The sequence below is a fragment of the Rhizopus delemar genome, genomic scaffold, assembly GCF_000149305.1.
Source record: "Rhizopus delemar RA 99-880 supercont3.12 genomic scaffold, whole genome shotgun sequence".
In the NCBI taxonomy this organism is placed as follows: domain Eukaryota; kingdom Fungi; phylum Mucoromycota; class Mucoromycetes; order Mucorales; family Rhizopodaceae; genus Rhizopus; species Rhizopus delemar.
In genome coordinates, this window is record NW_027137838.1 from 969,368 (window position 1) to 989,241 (window position 19,874).

Sequence of the window (19,874 nt, forward strand, 5' to 3'; positions counted from 1 at the left end):
TGTTCTTTAAATGTAGTTTTGGATAGTAAGTGAGTTTAACATAGCAACTAATCATGTATATAGCTTATTGAGGCTACTTTACAGCAATTGATCTTTCCCACTTTTCACTTATCACTTTTTCCTTATTTGGATTTTTTTTTTTATTTTATTTCCGGAGATCATTTAGGTCAACAATGAAACAAGATAGGACATAAATCACTACTAGCATACAAGGATGGAAGACAGTATAGAGTATGAATAAGGCTAGAATTATAAAAAATCTAATCGTTTGAATCATATCGTATATAAAGCCTTTACAGAAAACCAATAAAGGACTCTATGCTGATGATCATGTAGATGAGTGTAGAGAATATAACAGCCTTAGGAATACACTTTGATCAAATACAAGCAATCACCACTAGCTGTGAAAAAAAAAGTCATTGATAGACTAACTATTCTTCTAATTCATTGTCGGCTTGAATGAAACCAATCAAAACACACCGGTATCTTTATCATCAAGAACGATGTTGTATGCTTGTCAACAAAGCATTATTATACATTTTTTGCTAGAATAAAAGATCATCCAAGCATATGGTTTATTTGAAAAGTGAAAAGAAGCAAGTTACAATTCAAAGGTAAGAAATTTTAAAATATGAAGCATGCTCTCTGAAAGGAAATTGAATTGAAAAATGTTGTCAGTGAATTTGAATAGGTTAAGATGGTACGTTATATTTCTAATAGCGCTCTTAGCTATAGTGAAAAAAGAAATCAAGCTTTGAGTATTAACTGATGAACTGAATTATATCAATCATTAGTTATAAATTGCTTTATATCAAATAGTAAACTAAGTTACTTTGATTTTAGGATAATGCAAGGTTCCAATTACAAGTAATCTCCTATCTTCTTTTTTCCTTTTTTTTAATGTTTGGATAGTGTGCTTTTGCTTAAATTGTATTCATCCTTTATTTACATACGTACATCATAGTTATTTTCTATCAGTCTCAAAAGAGTAACACATACAATCAAGTTTTTTATGCAAGTCTTTTATAGATAAAACTAATTAGCATCTAATGGTTTCCCCCCTCTGAAAATTCATTGATAACTTACCTTTTTTTTATATGTTTTATTTCTTACATAAAAGATACTACTAAAAAAAGAATACTACTTTACTTTTGGCTTTATTATTTATTTGTCTGAATTGGTATTCCATGAGGGTTACACACGGAAGCTGACTCCTCTCTCTTTTTTTCCCCTTTTTTTTAATTAATATTATTCCTTTCACCTAAAGTATATTGTATAAGATTTATGAAGCTAAAGTAAGAAAAGATACAAGACCAAAGGCAAGTCTTGTTTTGGTTTTGTATATACTTGAAAGTGAATAGAAAGGATATATAGATAGTTAGTGTTTCATATGAAAATCATGCAGATAAAGAAAAGAGTTGTACAAACAAGCCAAAACAAAAAGTAATGTCTTTTTATATAACTTGAGGTTTGTTATAAAGAGAAAAGATTCTATTCCTTCAAACATAGATTATGATTTATATTCCTTTCTTGCCGTTTTTATAATAAATTAATAAAGAGGGTAATGATTGTAAACAAAAAGAAACGGTTTACGTTTTTTTTTTTTCTTTTTTTTTTGTTTATCAGTCAGTTTAGAACGATATTTTCTCCTTTTTACCGTTCCTTTATAGTTGAAAAAGAAAGAATTTATGGAAATAAACAAAAAATGGCCCGACCCCTCAAGCAAAGCTATTTAAAGGGCTTTTTTCTTTACTTTTTCTTTCTTTCTTTACCAAATCAAATACTCTTCTCTCTAAAACTAATGGCTTGAATCCTCTTCTCTCTAAATGGTGATGGTCTGAATGCTCTCTTATCAATCACTCCTTTGCTTTCAATGCTTCCATAATCTATCTTGCTACATTGCTCTTATGAAATCAAATGGCTAAAAGTAAAATGTAGAAAAAATAATGATGATTAGACACTGAACTGACTAAATACATTTAGTTACTGATGCTACAAAACAAAGATCCTTTTTATCTCTTTGGTGCGCTTGTTCTCTATACAATCACTGACTCTCTTTGTAAGATATGTGCTGCATGTGTTTTGTCTTGCCCCTTCTCCAAATATATCTTTATACATCAAGAACTCTTGGCCTGATAGTCTGGTACCTTGAAGCATTAGGTGGGTAAACAATTCAAGTAGCAAACAGTTTGCAGCATTCACGCTGTAGCTTAAGGCTGACCGAGTTGTTGCTTCTTGGCTTAGTGGACCCATTAGACCCGAAACAGGCTATATGGGATAACATTCCGTACCATTCCAGGTGGGCAAACTCGCCGCGTAACTTGAGCAGGGGAAGCGATATGAGATTGGGGCGTCCTAGAGACACTAAAAAAAACATTTTGCTTTACATATTCTTACTGGTTGGTCTATTTGTCATCTTCAAAATAATCACTTTGGTTAATCAACGCCTGTTTATCTTAATCCATATCATCTTGTTCAATCACTTGTTAATATCTAAAGCCATTTTTAAATAATCATCATTATAAACATAACAAGCCATTTATAACTCTCATATATACAAATAAAACTTAAACTTACAAGCGCACCTAAAAAAAAAATAGTCCTTTACCCAGTTTCATATCTTTCTCTTTTTTTTTTTATTTCTTTTACTTTACCCAATAGAAAAGTACTTTCCTCTTGTAAAAAGAAAGAGATAAATTTAATATTTCTTTAGATTAATAACTCATTAAAGTATAGATAAAAATACAACTCCATCTCTTATATCTATTATCAACGGATTTGTGTCTTCAGATAGAACTAGTACGCATCCATAAGACTAATCTATCAAGAACACTTGGTATTATTGATATTTCTCATATAAATTCTTAACATGCAGAGCTTTATCAATTCTGCACAAAAAAAAAGAGGGAGGGGGACGATTTGTATGTCTCGCTTAGAATTCTTTTCTGATAGTCGTTCATCACGATTGTATACATAGCAGAGAAGTCTACGCATTTTTACTAAGTGATTCTCTTCTTTGCAATCCCGAAAACAAAAGTGTATGATTTTCTTGTCAATCATTTGTTGATTCAACTGAGAAATATTGTTCGACAACAAATTTCATTTAATAGTTGTTTAGATCGTTGTGTTTCTTGTGAATGAATGCATGTTGAAAATTGTACACAGGATGTTTATCAATGTTGCAAGCAAATATGATGCGATGAACGACGCAATGAGCTTACGCACTCATTGTATTTGAAAGGTTGAATTTATCAACTCTATAGCATCTGGCTCTTGTACAAAATTACTAGATGTTGCTGATGGAATTAGTACATAGAGAGAGAAAGAGAAAAGAAGGTCATTTAGTTCTTACGTCTTTCATTTTGAATAGATAATGTTGCTATTCAGCTCTTGTACTATTGTATTAATGTTCATAGAGATAATATAGCATGCTTTATTTCAGTTGATATCAATCCTCATATGCTTGGAGAAGGAGGAAAGAGATTCAAGACAACTCCTTTACTCACAATAAATATTCTTGTATAATTTCTTTTGTAAAATCTAATTTTATATCTAATAACGAAAATTATCTAAAAAAATACCAAGACTGAGTGAATCTATGGAGTGTTGTAACCATTGGCTCAAAATCAGATTTATGAACGATGATCTAAATACCTTTGTCTCTAAGGACAACTTTCAGGAAATGCAGACACCATTAAATCTATGTTGATATATCAGTCATAGAGCAAAGTTAAAAATATTTATAATTTATACCTTACCACATCCTGCAAACAAAAAGAAAATGATTGATTAGCTATAAAAATCAAAGGAAGTGAGAATGATTATGTAAACAAAGAAAGACACAAAATGCTTTACATATTCTTATAATATGCAATTGATAATAATTATTGTTTCTTTATCTTAAGATTAACGACAGCATTTAATGCTGACAAAAGATGAGTAAGTTAAACAGAAGAAAGCAAAGAAATGTGCTTACTCAGAGTATGAACGTCTATCATGCTGATTTCTTAAAATGGCAATAAGATAATCGATGTAAAAAGATTGTATTCTGAATGAAAAAGTACCTTGGCAATTCAATGACTAAGCAAAGACTGTAATTTACTGATTATTAGTGTAATTTTATATATCATAGGCTCTGATTGTATATGTGTAACGCGCCCACAAGATACTGCACAAGATAGCGATTTCTTTTATGAATTGATATTTATTTATTTATTCAAAGGCCCTATTGAGTGCTTGGTTAATCAACATCGGCTCTTTTGATTAGATCAACTAAAGTACTATAAGCAGATAAAAAAACCCTTTTTTTTGAGATCAATAATAAAGTGAAAAAAAAAAAGCTAAAGGAGAGCTATTGTATAAATGTGAAGCCAAGTTGCTATTGGGTTAACATAGGCATTAAATACCTTCGTTCATCAATCTTTTAAATTGTGTGGCAAATAATGATCATTGTCAGCACCAGAAAGTTAAAGCTAATATTTTGTAGGTTTTTTCTTTGGCAAGAGAGTAGATCAAGGATATCGCTAGGAATATTGAGAGCTTGGTGCATGTTTAGGCATTGAATGGTATGAGAGCTTGTGAGGCTGTGAGCATCACATGAGCAACAACAGGTAGAATAACCTAAGAGCAAAGCTAACCACTAACAGATACATTTGTTACGTTCCAAACCTGTTTACTTTAGTCAATCTATCTTCAGTCAGCCAATCACAATTTCACAATAAATGACTTGAAAGGTCTTGTATCACATTTTGAATACCTGATGTGTTCAAAGGAGGAATCAACAACCATAAAAACTAATGTATTTTATTATCTACCGATGACATGCAAGGGACAATAGCCTATCTTAAAAATAATGACAGGTCATTGAAGGCACATCTATACATAATAGCGCAAGTTATTTTTCTTTAGTGAAAGAGGCAAGTGATAGTACCAAAGCTCGAAGAGGTCGTTAATAAAGAGTATTCCTTTAATTGCTTTACGTCACGTCCAATTGATCAATACAAGCACCTAAATTTACTGATGAAACATTCTGTTTCTTTTAAATTCCGAGTTTATTCTTTTGTGTATGCACATGCAGAAAAAGTTGTCGAGGTACGCTAGGTAGGAATTGTTTACAGATGGAAGCTCTGCTATCAATTCTGAAGTAGTATACACATAACAATCCTCTTTTAACAAATCAACAGGAAGTCATATTAATGTGTAGGCTCGGGAGCTTTATAAAAAATAAATGAGAGCATATAGATTGCAATGCGTTTCAAAGGAAGCAGAAGCATCAAATTTTATTAGCAGCTTCACAACTTGCTTTTTCCACTCATTGGGTTTTTTAATAAATACATACTGGGCAAAAGAAAAGCATACTTTAGTTTACTCTACTGCTAGCTAATCTTTTGACATGGCCCCGATACCGCGTATTAAAAGCACTGTGTTGAGAAACATGCTCAAAAAGAAATCCTTCCACATGTATCACACTGACAAAACAATGTTTCAAGTTATAATCTGACTTGTCATAACAGGAAACTGACGCAATTTAAACAGGTTCACATATATTCTAAAAATGTGTAAAGAAAGAGATTAGGGGTAGACGCAATCCGTATAAGGCGATCAAAGTTGAAAGTATCTCTCATATTATGGCTCATTGCTCTTTTTATTCATTTAATTTAGCAGTGATAGAGTCAGTCAGTATTCATTTGCTGTCAAAAAATACGTCTCGGTAACTCCTTTATAGACCTGCAGCCCTACGCATGAGCTAGAGCAGACAATTATGATAACCAAAGGTAAGCCTGATCTGTGTTTTCCTTCAGTAGCTGAAGTTCATAAAGGCAATATGTGCGTGTCTTCAGCTCGTAAGGTGGGGTAAAGCCATACTAAGTTATAAAAGACCATCATGACATTTGCGCTGACTTGTTTCCTCTTGCGGCATTTTATAAAAATACAATTTTAAAGTAATGACTATGTTTATTATGACCTTCAAATAATAGGTTACCACGTATCCTTCTAAAATGCACCTTTGAAAAAGTAAAAGATCACATTTACGTGGATTGCATTCATTTCCTTATCAAATACATCACCACTCCATTTATAAAACTTGCATGCAATATCTTATTGACAACTGTAAGGACATATGAATTGTGTTTCAAAAAGCAAGCATGTAAAGACGCTGACGATAACCTCACCTTGGATTAGGATGATTTCTTGAAATTTATTGCTGGCCGTGACAGAAAAACAAACAAGATTGCAGCCCATTTTAATAAAATCACATTTTTATTTCTTCAGTCTTCTTATCCACTGAACTGAAGGAGATATCAGTTTTTCTGCAAACGTGGGTGTCATGGCTGCGGAAGCTGCTAGACGAACTGGTAACAATACCTACAACAACAAATCAATAAAAAAAAAAAAAAAAAAAAAAAAAAAAGGTGGATAAGACGATGCTTACTTTGACAACACAGTAAGTGGTGACCAAATGAATCATGGTTTGATTATCAGCTTCCAATGGTTCATATCCATAATGAATTCGGACCTTATTCACAAACTTATTTCCTTCTTCTACAAAGCTATCTGAAAAGGGTATCTTGACTGACGAAGCTTCTAAAGCATAATAAATAACAGGGAATGGTGCAACAGCAGTTAATTCATGAAGAATGGCAAATGATGTCAAGTAAGAACCAGGCTTATTCTTAAACTGTTGAATATACTTTTGATATCTACTCGTTTGTGTTGTTGCAGTTGTTAAATATCTTTTATTGGTAGAAAGAAACCGTCTGTGGAAAAGAGAAAACATGTTACGAAAAAAAGAGCAGTAATCTATTTTTATTCGAAAAAAAAAAAAGCACTAATTTATGACACGAAAAAGCAGTATTTGTTACACATACACACAAAAATCAAGGGGTTCTTTGATTATGAATTTTTGCGTGTCTTCGAAGGTTACTGACCACGGAAAATTGGCGACCGCATTCAGTGATTGGACATTTAAAAGGTTTCTATAACCTCACATCAGTTTACTTTTATCATCACTCGACAGAACTTACCTCGCCTGTGTGACTGTAGATATGAGTAGTGAGTGAACTTGGTCTGGTAAATCGCTTATAACACAAGTGACACGCATATCGTTTGCTATCCGATTTTCTTTTATTGCGTTCATAAGGCTGAAAAAAACAAGGATGAGGTATTCTTGTTAGTGAAGCATCAGATGCAACTACGGTAGGAGGTGGTGTGATGATATCTATCAAATTTTTATTAGAAATGATAACAACGGCCAAACTTTGCAATACGTTTACCTTGGTTTACAAATGAATATGGTGCTTGATTGATTGGCTTATTGTCGTTACAAGATATCTCCTGTGATAGCATAAATTGTTCAAATAATATATAGTCGTTGGGTAATAACATGGTATCTTTTTGATAATTCATATCAGGATTTAATGAAAGCATATTCTTGGTTTATATAAGGAACGGACAGGCCGTAGTATATTTACAAAAGAAAAAGAAAGAAAAAAAAGCTTTAGGTTTCAACTTCTTGTTTAAAAAGTAAGTCTAATCCATTTTTATAGAAGGGGGCACAATAGAAAACAACTCTACACACCCCCTCGTGGATTAAATTAAATGTTTTATATCTCCTTTAATATAACTGCAAACATCTTTTTACATGTAAAACCAAGTTTTTGCTTTAAAAGTGTCAACCACTTCCTCCCTCTCTTTTTTCCCTCCTTTTTATGCAGCTGACCTATAATAACAAAAAAGAATAAACATATATTACTCACTGTATTCATATAAACCTTCTTTTTATTATTAGCAAATAAAAAGACACAAAAGCCTATAGGTTTGATATAAATGTAAGTATAAGCAAAAAAATATATAAAAAAAAAATATATGAATACGTAGCCCATTCTCTAATAAAAATTTCTTCTAAGAGAAAATAGAGAAAAGAGTAAAAATAAACATAAGTATATTATATGTGCTTTTTTTTATGTTTCTTTCCTTAGATGTTTGCATTATAGATAGCATCCGAAATACAAGCAGCCGTAATCTGTTTACCACCAAACCATCTTCCATTCAATGCAGAAATTGCTTTTTCTGCTGATCCAACCCGATCAAACTTGAGAAAGACTTCTCCCATAGAATCACTATTGACTTTAATATGTTCTACACGACCATATTTTTCACATTCTATCTTTATATCAGCTTCAAGATCGCTTACCCAATCTGGATCCGTTTCTCTATTATGCAAGTTAGAAAATGATACTATATAACAGTTCTTATGCTCACTCATTAGGATTAAACATGTTGTTTAACATAACATATCGTGTGGAAGCAGTAGGAATATTAGGTTTAAGTCTAAAAGCGAATTTAGAAGACAACATACATATAATACAATTATTAGCTTACACAGGAGCAGGTGCATGTCTAGAGGGTGGTGAGTTCTGAGGATCTCTTGCTGCTAACTTAGCCATCAATTCTGCTCGAGAAAGTGAATTTAACGCTAATCCTTCAGTTTCTTCATCATCAAGACCAAATGTAGACATTGTTGTTCCAGACTTTTCAGAAACAAGACCTACTTTTAACTAGCAATGTCGTCAATAAAAAGCCCCTGTTACTTGGATAAAAAAAAACCTACATTTCTACCGGCTAACTCGAAACCATTCATTTTCTCTAAAGCTTGTTTAGCATCATTTGCATTTTTATACTGAATAAACCCGAATCCTTTTGAACGTCCCGTTTCAGGATCTATTAATACACACATAAGCAACAAAACACAAAAAAATGCACTTGTTACCTTTGTGAAGGTTGACGAAATCCAACGGACCAAAAGGTTCAAATATCTGTCGAACATCATTCTCTGTTAAACTAAAATGAAGTGAGCCAATGTATAATCTTTGGTATAAAGGTTCAGTTGTAACTCCCATTCTATACAAAAAGTTATTAAAAATAAAAAAAGGGTTTCTTATGCTTACGCATTTCTTTGAGCGGCCATAGCTAATCTATTTTTTTCTGCTTCAGATAATTGAACAAGTACTGGAATACCTAAAAGTTTTTGACCTGATAATGCTAATGCATTTTGAACTGATGTTTCATCATAAAACTCAACATATCCACATCTAACACAAATCAGTCTCGACAAACCCTCGACATTTTCCTTGTTCATACCCTTTAGACTTTCTTGAATTTCTATCTGTAATAATCTTTGCTTCACGCACACGACCTGCTTGAGAAAAGAAGGCGTCAAACTCACGTGTAGTAAGACGAGCAGCCAACTGGGTTACAAAAACCGTTCTTCTATCTCGATCCTCTTCGGGAACAGGAGGAGAAGGAGATCGTCCGCCTCGTCTGTTTGTGTGTCTTTCAGGTGTTCTGCTACGTTTTCTTCGATATTCACGTGAAGGCGAACGTCTTCGAGGTGAACGTCTGCGTGGTGATCGCGAATAGCGTCGTCGAGGTGATCGAGAGTAGCGTGAACGGTGACGAGAACGTGAACGTGAGTCATAATCGTATCTGTGACGAGAATCATGGCGGGAATCGTGACGAGAATCATGGCGAGAAGAACGAGAACTGTGGCGGTGGCTATGTATTTGTTTAAAGGAAATGGGTCATTGTATTTTTTTAGAAATTTACCGATCTCTTTCTGGTTCTACAGGCTTTTCATCCTATATGGAATTTAGCGTTCATATCAAACAATCAACTGCTTATTTACCCTTTTTTCTTGGTAGGGAGCATCAAGCATAGCTTCGACATCGACGTCCATCTTTAATATAAAATGTTTTTTAATTAGAAAGAAAAAGAAAAAACAGGAAAAAATAATTGATGACGACATTTTTAAATTAAATCTGAGAGCAAATATAAATGGGAAATCTATCCAATCCTGAGGCTTGCTATATATTTCAAATTTTTGGGAAAAATAACAAACAATTTGGGAAAAGTGGTAAATTAATTTGGCAACAAAGTAGTGAGATTTTTATCAAAATTAATAGGAGAAAGTTGAGGTGGTTTGAGACAGAAGTAGTAAAAGTAAAAGAGAGATATCAAAAGATATAACTATATAAAATGAGTGTTAGTAAAGGATTATCATAAAAAATATTATAAACTTACCTGCTAGGTAAGGAATGAGGACCTGTAATGGAGTTCTCATACGATCCTCAGAAGAAACAAAATCCATGTATCTGGAGAACCCTTTACTATTGAACTGTGACATGTATGTAAAAATATAGCGAATGTTTTTTGCAGCCATCACATCACAATTCCAAACCATACTGCAAGAGTTACATTTAAGGACAACATATGCTTTTTGTTTTGACCTGGCTAAAACAGTATTTATAATGTTTTGGTTTTACAACAATTACACATTTAACTGATAAAAGCCTCAGTAACATACATGAAGCCAGTTTTCTCTTGTGAATCCTTTGACATCTTTTTAATAACATCAGTAATCCATCTGGTAGGAGCATGCAATTTTCCTTTCATAGATCCAGAAAGAGAGTCATCACTTTAAGCAATTGTTTTTTCTTGTAGAGAATAACTCGTTTTGTTATCTTTTGGAGGAAATGGGATTCCTATCGGAAGAATTACACCAAAAATACCCATTAACAACGTTGTCTACCTCTTGATGGCACTTTTGACAAAAAACGATTAAAGCGACTTAAACTTCAGTCTCTACGCGAACAATATGTGTAAATGTCGTTCTGAACCCGATTCACAACCTCTTTCTGTCTGTCGCTCATCTTTATGTATCGGTCCCTTCCTTTGGTTACCGATGGCTCATATCGAACGCAGCCGTTGTATCCGTTGGCGTATTGGCTGGTTACCTGGTGGAAAATCTAAGCCTTGTCCTAGGTATCCTCACCAGCGACTAACGAATCCCCATTCTATTCATTGCTTGAATATGCATTAGCACCTTCAAATGCCAACAACTAATCTGAATCCATTGTCATTCCTTTTTATCATTTTACCTTCCCGTCGAACTCGGCCCTATTCTAGTGTAAATTCCTGATTTCTTCACAGGCCGACTATATCCATCATCCTTCATGAATTCGACTTTCTATGACATAATAATATACCTACAGCACAATTTAACCCAGAATAACGATTCCTCGATTAGCTTCCACAATTATAACCAATTCTTTACTTTTTCGCACTTATTCCCTCTTCTTTTTCTTTCCTCTTTTCCCTTTATCCCCAAAGGGTTTTTATTCTAATAGCTTGACCCAGTCTGAGCGATACGATGAAGATATCACGTGCCTATTGCGACGACTAAATTTTCGTAAATAAAATACATGGAGACACGATATAAGCGCTATTGATTCATTTGTTATTATATTCTTGAAGGCTACTGTGGAGACTTTGCATATCAACAATATTGACTTTCTTTTTTTTTTTTTTTATTAATACAGAAATATAGTAAAAAAGGATGCTTTCCTTTTTCTCTTTCTTTTTTATACAACTAAATACAACAAGAGACCGTAGAACCTGCTACAAATGTCTCTCTTAATCTTCTATACATGCTTTGCTCTATAGTTTTGATGCAATCTACGAATATAACCTGAGAAAGTAGACCCCTTGGTTCCAATAAATGAACGTCCTTGACTTGCCACTAAAGCATCTACCAGCGGTACAAGGTATTTTCTCATACTTTCACCCTTATGCGAACGATACTGATCCATATAGATCCATGAAGGATGATCATGGCCGAGAATATCATACAGGGTAAACGTACAGGGGGCATGTTTCCAAACTTCTGGGTGGTCCTTGCGAGGGTTGACGGTATCAGTTGCCAGAAAGACAAGCGTCGTCTTGTTTTCTCTGGCGAGTTGAACGCAGGTCGAGAGGTGAGGTGTCTGATGAAGAGGTTGATAGGGAATATGTTGTTTGATTTGCTGAATATTATCGGGCACAGCTTCTACAAATAGACCATCTCTTGTTCTATATGTCCGTAAGCAAAAGATAAATGAAAGTTCGTATGTACCTTAGATGAACGCCTACAAATTCAACACCCAAAGCATGCACCACAATCTCTGACATTCTCAAGACCGCTGGATGTTTATAAATCATTGTCTGTTGAAGTGTCTTGAAAAATTGTTGATGATATGGATCCTTGATGGAGAATTTGCCTGTTCCAAAGAGGCTCGTAAAATAAATTAATTTTTCTTTTCGTTCTTTGAGTGTCGATATATTCAAACCGTCCTTGTACTTTCCCAAGAACTGATATTTGGATGGCTTATCAAAAAATCGCCAATCGTAACGTGTCTGATCTACCGCAGCATGAGTATGACTATGTTATTGATGGTAGGGTTATAGAGTATACCTTTGAAGAACAAAACATCGCCACCGATAAAGGATCCAAAAGATTGATTGTGACCCACTATTTTTATATCCAATTGATCTTCTAGCCACTGAAAATCAGGTCGATTTTTATCTATTATCTGAACGTGTTGCTTGGCCCAGCTCAGATCGATCAGCTTATCAAATGAGGTCACTGCATATTTTCTCTTTAAACAACTTTTCTTGTTCTTTTCACATCTAGCGTAAAGTAGGTTATGGCGTTCATTCAGTCGATCAAAGTTGTTCCAACCAAAAGAATCGCCCAAGATCGCTTTAGGTAATATTAAAGTTCGATTGAGAAACCAAGCAAGTAAAATAGCATTTTCCACTAAGCGAAAAACTTAGTTATTGCTATGGTTGGTTGTTTTATGTTTTAGCCATTACCTTGAATGAGTTGGTTTTGAAAGCCACTGTGGGTGAAAAAGGTAATGTATTTGGCATTAGGATCAATGGGTGGTTTATATTCAGGTTCCTGAGTAGATTGATTGAATAAAGATAAGTGGGTAGGTTGAGTTGGATAATCAGTGAACTGTGAAAATAAAACAAGTGTTAATAAAAAATAAAGAAAGGACACTTTGTTTGTAGTGTCCAGCTTCATTATCAAAAACAAGAGTAAAACAAAGAGAGAAAAGAAAAGGCTATTTTTAGTTGCTTCTAAGGTTGAAAAAATCCTTGGTTCTATTTACAAATAAAGTAAAAAACAACGAATTCAAACTCAATTAGGACACTGTTTGAGTTCACGTTTAGTGCAGTCACTGCAAATGATTCGAGAATAAAAAGTCAGTAATATTCGCTTAATATTTGAAGCTTTACTCGAATATTACCGGATTTAAAATGGCTCTTTTCAAGCGAATTTTACTGCAGGTAGTAAATCTTCAAGATTTATCGAATATTACGTATATCAGAAAAAAAAACCAATTAAAATCTAATTTTATCTTGAGTTCACCTAAAAAAGGACAGTAATATTCACGTTTTACTTGGTATAATAGGTTGGTTCTTTTTAATCATTGTAAATTTAATTGTCGCTCTTGGACGACACCATGCTGATTCATATACTTCTTTATATTCTTATTTGTAGAAAACCTTATCATTTAATACACTTCATTGGCTTAAAAAAACACTGCATTGGGCTTCAAAGTTATGCTTTTTATCGGATACAAATTTTTATACTGAAATATGATTTTTATACTTCTTTACGACTTTCGAATGACTAACTACTACAGTGTATAGAGTGATTTTTTTTTGTAAACATTATCTCTATTTTATACATGAATAATGATATGATGCTCTGTAAAGATAGTATAACCACAAACAAATTAAATACTCTATTACTTATAATATTTTGTTTTCATATACAATGCTGTCGTTAGGGTTATCGTTCAAGTGCATCTCATTTAAGAATAATATAATATACTGTTTATATAAGAAAGTTATTAAGAAAGGGATAGAATAATCATTATCAGATCTAAGAGAGCAATGCAGAATGATGGACACTCAAGGTCATATGGGGAATAAAAATAGATTACACTTTATTTTGATGTTAAATTAGCGAAAGCAGCCTCTATTTCTTGATGTTCAATACCAACCACATCTTTTAGTTTTTCACCCTGTTTAAAAAACATGTAATTAGGCGTCGTTCTAACATCGTAAGCAGAGGCAATTTCCTGTATATCAAATGAGTCTATGTTTAACACTGTGCTTTATATAACTTACCGCATATTTGTCAATGTAAACTTTAGCAAATTGAACTTGAGGATAATTTATAGTTAGCTTTTCCAAATAAGGGCTAATCATCTTTGATGGATGACACATGGTTGTGGTGAATTGAACAAAGACGAGTTTATTTTGTGAAATTAATTCTTTGAACTCTGATAGCTTTTTGATTTCTAAGAAACGGTTCATCTTTGTCGAATGTATGAAATAACAATAAAGAAAAAAGAAAAAGGAAAGTACTTGTCTCTTTCTATTAATGCTTGGTTCATCATGCTCGTCATTATTACAGAATCTAGTTAAAGTTCAGATAATTTTATTTTTGTCTAAATAAAAGTTGAATTTAGATCATACAAAGCATTAGTTCAGACAGAGCAATAAATCATTTTGAGCATTTTAACTCATATTGGATGCGATGATTGGCTGTTGTCAGACTGAAGTCAACTTGTTATACAAAAAGGTACCCTATGGGCAATTAGCTGACAATATATAACATATTTTTCCTTTTTGTGTGGATGTGTGTACTCTTCTTCTCTTGCGCACAATCTAGAACTTCTCTTATTAATAGCATAAACAAGTCAACATCAAGATTATGGTTTATTGATCTCATGTGTATCCAAACATGCTCAATGATCATCTGTTATTTCATTGCTGTTCTTTTTAGGTGCTCTAAATAGAGGGATACTGAACAATGTGTTTGTTGGACATCCTTTTCATTTTACCTGCATCTAGCCATTTATTGATTTGTTTGTCCAAACCAGACTTCAAGCTACGGTTCATCCATACTGTTTCCTATATAAAATTGCGTCTTCTTTACTGGACAAAGAGACCACTGATTCAAGAGCAACATAAAGTAACACGATTGGCGTTCATTTGTTCTTTCAACTAAAGTCTCTCTCTCTCGTAAGTTGTTTTTGTTCTTGTAATGTTCATCGCAAGTATAATTTCTAAGTCGTATTTTTATCATTTTTTCACTAGTGTAAGTGATATTTTCATTACAAGAAAAGTTGTATTCTACAATTCATTATTGCTATTGGTTTAGTCGCCCTTTTCTTTGTTATTTGGATTAAACAGACAGTCTGAGCTTGATATTGAGTATGATTATCAACCATGTCATTGTTGGTAAGATTGGCTACATGTTGAGTGGCAAGCCTTTTTCCTTTTTGCCATTATAAAAATAAAGAGTCTGCAATGATATTCTCTTTGTGTCATTGTTCTTGCTTGCATATGTTAATTTTCTTGTTCAATTGTTTTCAAAATGCAATCTGCAAAAGGAATGCATGCGGAAACAAATAAAGCACATCAGACTTCAGTTAAAAATTTGGCAATCCCAGTCTTCTCCAATGCATTCAGATAACCGGATTCAGAACTAGAGGGATAATAGCATCATCATTATCTTGCTCCATCATCAATCTCCTCTATTCCTATATATCCAATATCAGGCAGATTCATTGTTCACAATGCTGGATTCATTAGACATTGTCATAGGCAGGATGATTAACAGTAATGAGAAAAACGTATGTAGTGCTGTAAGGTGTTGTAATAGATCTCTTATTATTCTTTTAGAATAAATTTAAATACTATCCAATCATTCGAAACAAGAAAAGAAGGGTTGGGACGACTATGGACTAGAAAGACTTTAATCTGTCAAGAGACTTCATTTGAAGATTATATCTGACTATATCAGTACATGGTTAATAAGGAATCCATCTATTAGCTATAGAATACAAGTGATGCACTACATTCTTACCATTAGAACTTATCAGTTAACAGGACGCATGCTTTGTATACATCAAAGTATCTAGTCATACTAGTACATATCCTTACAATATGTGCAAAGATATGGCTTAATACTAATAACAATCAAATAAAAGTTGCTTCTATTGATTTGATCATGCTTATCTGTATACATCTATATGTACATACTCTAAAAGCAAGATACCCTAACTAATGCGTACTTGTAACATTTTCATCCCTTTATGGCACATGATAATTATTAAATGTAATTTTTAGACGTCACTTTAAACAACTCGCCTTCTGGTTATTCAATGCTTTGCTCAACCGCATTTCCTTTTTAAAAGCTATACAAAAAGGCACTCCTGAGATCTACATATACCTAATGTACCATTTTTAGGGCAACTCTCTTTTACTGTCGTGCTTATAAAAAAATGCGACTGTAAGCAACTACTTAGATAAAATTGCAATGAAAGATAACAAACTGCTCTAGTTTCTTTCATCGATACATATAAAAGGAGCCTTTTCTTTCTGTTTTCTTGAAGGATATCATAAAAAAAAGTCCATTTTACATACAAAAATGCGCTCGACTCTTGTCTTCTTGGGTTTATTATCTGTCTTTATGCTCGTCTCTTCGCTTCCTTTTGCCCCTGCTACTTTAGGAAACGGTCAAGCAAATGGCCCCACTGATGCTACCTCTGGCGGGCCTACAGGTGGTGGTAATAATGGTAATAATGGCCATAGGGGTCTTTTGAGACTTGGTCTTGCGGTCCTTTAGAATGCCAATTCTCAAGATGTACTCATTCACTAGCTTCCTTCCTTCAATTCACAAAATTCAAGTTCAATTCCGGATATTTTGTAATAATCTTTGTTATTGCGAAAAAATACTCGTCAATAAAGTACAATAAACCAAGCTTTTTTTTATCATTACGTATAATACAAATCTACTTTCTTCATTAAACCGTATGAGTCTTGAAAAGAAATCGAATGGCATTTATTAGTTTCTTGTACTAAGTTTTTCTTTTTTTCTTTTGCAAATAGAAAATAGTAAAAATAGTATAGAGAGTGTTTTGGTAAACGGACTTGTACTTTGGCTTTTTCTTTTTCTCACTGCAGCAAAAATTCACAAAAAAAAAAAGAGGAGGAGAGAGACTACATGGATTTACGAAATGTTGTAACCATTCGTTCAGAATCAGACCTATGAATGATGATACGTACATCTCTGTCGATAAGCTCAACTAATATGTGAAGTGTAGATTTTATCTAATCTATGTTGATATATCAATCATAACCCATATCTTTTACTTCAGTTCACAAACTAAAAGAAAATGATTGGCTGGGTATAATTAAAGGAAATGAGGAATAAAGTAAAAAAAAGAAAAACATGAAGTGCTTTACGCATCCTTACGACGCACGATTGGCAGTGATCCTTTGTTTTTCTATCTCAAGATTAATGGCAATCTTTAATGCTAATAAAAGATGTATAATTAAATAAAAAAATAACAAACAAATATATTTATTTATAGTATGAGCATCCATCATGCTGATATTTTAAAAAAAAACTGTAACAAGACAGTAAATATAAGAAGGCTGTATTCTGAATGAAATAGTACCTTGGTATTCCCATGATTTGGTAAAGTATGCCGTCATTCATTTATTAATAGGATAAAAGGGGCTTATATATAACTTTATATATAATGAGTTCTTTCAATAATATAATACATAATTGTTTATGAATACAAAGAATGGGAGAATATTTCTTTGGTAAATCCAAGAAAGTGACCACTAATACAAGTCAGATGAATTATTTTCAGATCAAGGCACAGCAAAGATGCTTGATTACCAGACATAGCCAATACAAAGATTAAGATGAATAAAACGAGATACTTTTTAAAGATAAGTTGATAGTATGAAGATGATAAAGGTTGTAGTCTGTACTGTTTAATACAGTAGTCGCTCTATTTAAGGGTGGCCAAAATTTTTGGAATATCCACGCTTAAATAGAACATACCCTTAAATCGAAATTCGTAGCTGTTAAAACATTGAACTCACTTAATATGTATTGTAGCTACATGATAGACATGTTTGTACAACATGTTTCCACATAGGCCACTGTCGGTTGGTATAGATTTGGTAATTGTGTAAGGACATTAGCAAATCAAAACTTGCTTAAGACTTGATCAAAGTTGCTGGAAGGATAATATACGAGTCGTAGACTCAAAATAATTTTGATAAGAATAAATATATGATATAACAAGTTTTTTTCTTTCTTTAGATTCTATCTATAAAAAAATGTCTAATAATAAACATGTACGCCTTTCTTTCTCAAAAAATTGAGCTTTTGTATCAAAATGCTACTGGCCAGCTTAATCAAACAGAATTAAGTGGATGGGCTATGAAGAAATTCAATTTAGATCAACCACTTGCTCAACAGACTATATCAAACATTCTCAAAAATGCTGAAACGTTAAATAGTAATATTAATGTTGTCAATAATGGCAAAAGTCTAAAAACAACACGCTATCCTCAACTTGATGATGAAGTAGTAAATTTTGTTGCAGACATGAACAATAACAATCTGCCAGTCAATCGAGACTCAATCCTTCGATGTGTAAGACCTATTGCTTGAGTAAAGTATAGAATCCTTGAAAATTAAATTTCATTTTCTTCTGGATGGCTCACCAAACTTTTTAAGCGAATTGGAGTAAAACGCAGGCCAATGCATAGTGAAAATGCCTCGGCAGATGTCACTTCTGAAAACATTCAGAACGAATTGAGGAAGATAAAAGAACTTCTTGAGCCATATGATCCTGTAGATATCATGAACTTTGATGAAACAGGCTTATATTACCAGCAACCACCAAGAAGAATCATATGTTCCGAGTCGCTTGATGACCTAAAAAAAGTAAAACTCGTCTGACAGTTGGGTTGCTCTGTAACTCGAATGAGACCTATAAAGGGCAACCAATTGTTATTGGACAATACAAGAGCCCCAAATGTTTTAAAACAAGAGCTAATTTGTTATCTATGACTGCAATTGGAAAAAAAACATGAAACTGATACCATTATTCTACTAATGCTTGGATGACAACTTAAAATTTTCACAGCATACGTGAAAAAGTTAAATGTTGCTTTTGGAAGACAGAATCGAAAAATTGCTCTTCTTTTGGATAATGCATCCGTTCATAAAATAAGAATTCCGCTCGACAACATCAAATTGATATTTCTCCTAGCAAACGCGACTAACAAGCTACAGGCTCTTCGTGCAGGTAGTCTATTATCTGTCTTTTTGTTTTACAGTTTTCTCATTCATATTTTGTATACACAGAAATTATTGACAACTTTAAGGCACACTTCCGAGCCCAGCAGTACGAACGTGCTTTATGTCTGTATATCAGTAAAAAGTTGGATAATCCGAATGCTTACAAAATGGATCAAGCTCAGGCTATGTTTTTTTCTAGCTAATGCATGGCTTAAAGTAAAACCAGAAACAATAAATGGAATGCTCCCAGATCTCCCCAGGAAATTTGACAACAAATTTACTGATGTTATCCAGTTGAACCTTGAAGCAGATGAAGGCGAGATGATAGTATGTTATACAACAAGTACTACTAATAATGAAGAAACGGCAGAAGGCAACATAGATGAAACAGAAGAAAATGATAATACAGAGCAAGATGAGCAGCGTGTCGATATAGTAGAGTGTAAGAAATGGTTGAGAGAAGCCTATGAAACTATTCTCATGTACAAATTTCCTTTGGACGATCTTGATCGTAAATTACATCGCCGAATTCGAATGAGATTGGCCGACTCTTGTGTTGAATTAAATAAGTCAAAAGAGCAAACAGATCTTCGATATTTTACAAAGTAAAAAATTTATTGTTAGAGTGCTCCAAAAAACTATTATAAAAAATTTTCTATTTAGTGGTATAGTGGTATTTATGCTGGGGACCTGTGCCGTTCTTTAGAAATACAGCCATAAATAGAAAATACCCTTAAATCAGACACCCTTAAATAGAGCGGCTACTGTACTCTGTCTTTCAAAAGTTCTCTTACAGTTCTCTTTGGCATAGTATGCTTTAATACTCTGTTCCTTCTGATAACTTATAGTACAAATTACTGCG

At 33.3% G+C, this 19,874-nt stretch overlaps 8 protein-coding genes across 8 annotated transcripts; 3 read left to right on the top strand and 5 right to left on the bottom strand.

Annotated features, from left to right (window-relative positions):
- Positions 1-6,261: 6,261 nt before the first annotated feature.
- RO3G_13651 (uncharacterized protein) lies at positions 6,262-6,778 on the bottom strand (the record flags this gene model as incomplete). Its single annotated transcript, XM_067668235.1, has 2 exons — positions 6,262-6,366; positions 6,434-6,778. 2 exons carry the CDS (start codon positions 6,776-6,778, stop codon positions 6,262-6,264), a joined length of 450 nt encoding a protein of 149 aa, XP_067524336.1.
- A 1,197-nt stretch (positions 6,779-7,975) lies between these two features.
- On the bottom strand, positions 7,976-9,736 carry RO3G_13652 (uncharacterized protein; the record flags this gene model as incomplete). The annotated part of the gene is made up of 9 exons (XM_067668236.1): positions 7,976-8,213; positions 8,263-8,331; positions 8,383-8,558; positions 8,612-8,721; positions 8,771-8,901; positions 8,949-9,092; positions 9,142-9,555; positions 9,607-9,638; positions 9,686-9,736. The coding sequence occupies 9 exons, from the start codon at positions 9,734-9,736 to the stop codon at positions 7,976-7,978; spliced, it is 1,365 nt and encodes a 454-aa protein (XP_067524337.1).
- Positions 9,737-9,955: 219 nt separating this feature from the next.
- RO3G_13653 (uncharacterized protein) lies at positions 9,956-10,183 on the bottom strand (the record flags this gene model as incomplete). Its single annotated transcript, XM_067668237.1, has 2 exons — positions 9,956-10,026; positions 10,081-10,183. The coding sequence occupies 2 exons, from the start codon at positions 10,181-10,183 to the stop codon at positions 9,956-9,958; spliced, it is 174 nt and encodes a 57-aa protein (XP_067524338.1).
- Positions 10,184-10,654: 471 nt separating this feature from the next.
- On the top strand, positions 10,655-10,879 carry RO3G_13654 (uncharacterized protein; the record flags this gene model as incomplete). The annotated part of the gene is made up of 1 exon (XM_067668238.1): positions 10,655-10,879. The coding sequence occupies one exon, from the start codon at positions 10,655-10,657 to the stop codon at positions 10,877-10,879; it is 225 nt and encodes a 74-aa protein (XP_067524339.1).
- Positions 10,880-11,480: 601 nt separating this feature from the next.
- RO3G_13655 (uncharacterized protein) lies at positions 11,481-12,904 on the bottom strand (the record flags this gene model as incomplete). Its single annotated transcript, XM_067668239.1, has 4 exons — positions 11,481-11,907; positions 11,951-12,236; positions 12,290-12,634; positions 12,691-12,904. 4 exons carry the CDS (start codon positions 12,902-12,904, stop codon positions 11,481-11,483), a joined length of 1,272 nt encoding a protein of 423 aa, XP_067524340.1.
- A 931-nt stretch (positions 12,905-13,835) lies between these two features.
- RO3G_13656 (uncharacterized protein) lies at positions 13,836-14,208 on the bottom strand (the record flags this gene model as incomplete). Its single annotated transcript, XM_067668240.1, has 2 exons — positions 13,836-13,913; positions 14,020-14,208. 2 exons carry the CDS (start codon positions 14,206-14,208, stop codon positions 13,836-13,838), a joined length of 267 nt encoding a protein of 88 aa, XP_067524341.1.
- Positions 14,209-16,330: 2,122 nt separating this feature from the next.
- RO3G_13657 (uncharacterized protein) lies at positions 16,331-16,528 on the top strand (the record flags this gene model as incomplete). The annotated part of the gene is made up of 1 exon (XM_067668241.1): positions 16,331-16,528. One exon carries the CDS (start codon positions 16,331-16,333, stop codon positions 16,526-16,528), a length of 198 nt encoding a protein of 65 aa, XP_067524342.1.
- Positions 16,529-19,252: 2,724 nt separating this feature from the next.
- RO3G_13658 (uncharacterized protein) lies at positions 19,253-19,732 on the top strand (the record flags this gene model as incomplete). The annotated part of the gene is made up of 2 exons (XM_067668242.1): positions 19,253-19,617; positions 19,684-19,732. The coding sequence occupies 2 exons, from the start codon at positions 19,253-19,255 to the stop codon at positions 19,730-19,732; spliced, it is 414 nt and encodes a 137-aa protein (XP_067524343.1).
- Between the last annotated feature and the right edge of the window lie 142 nt (positions 19,733-19,874).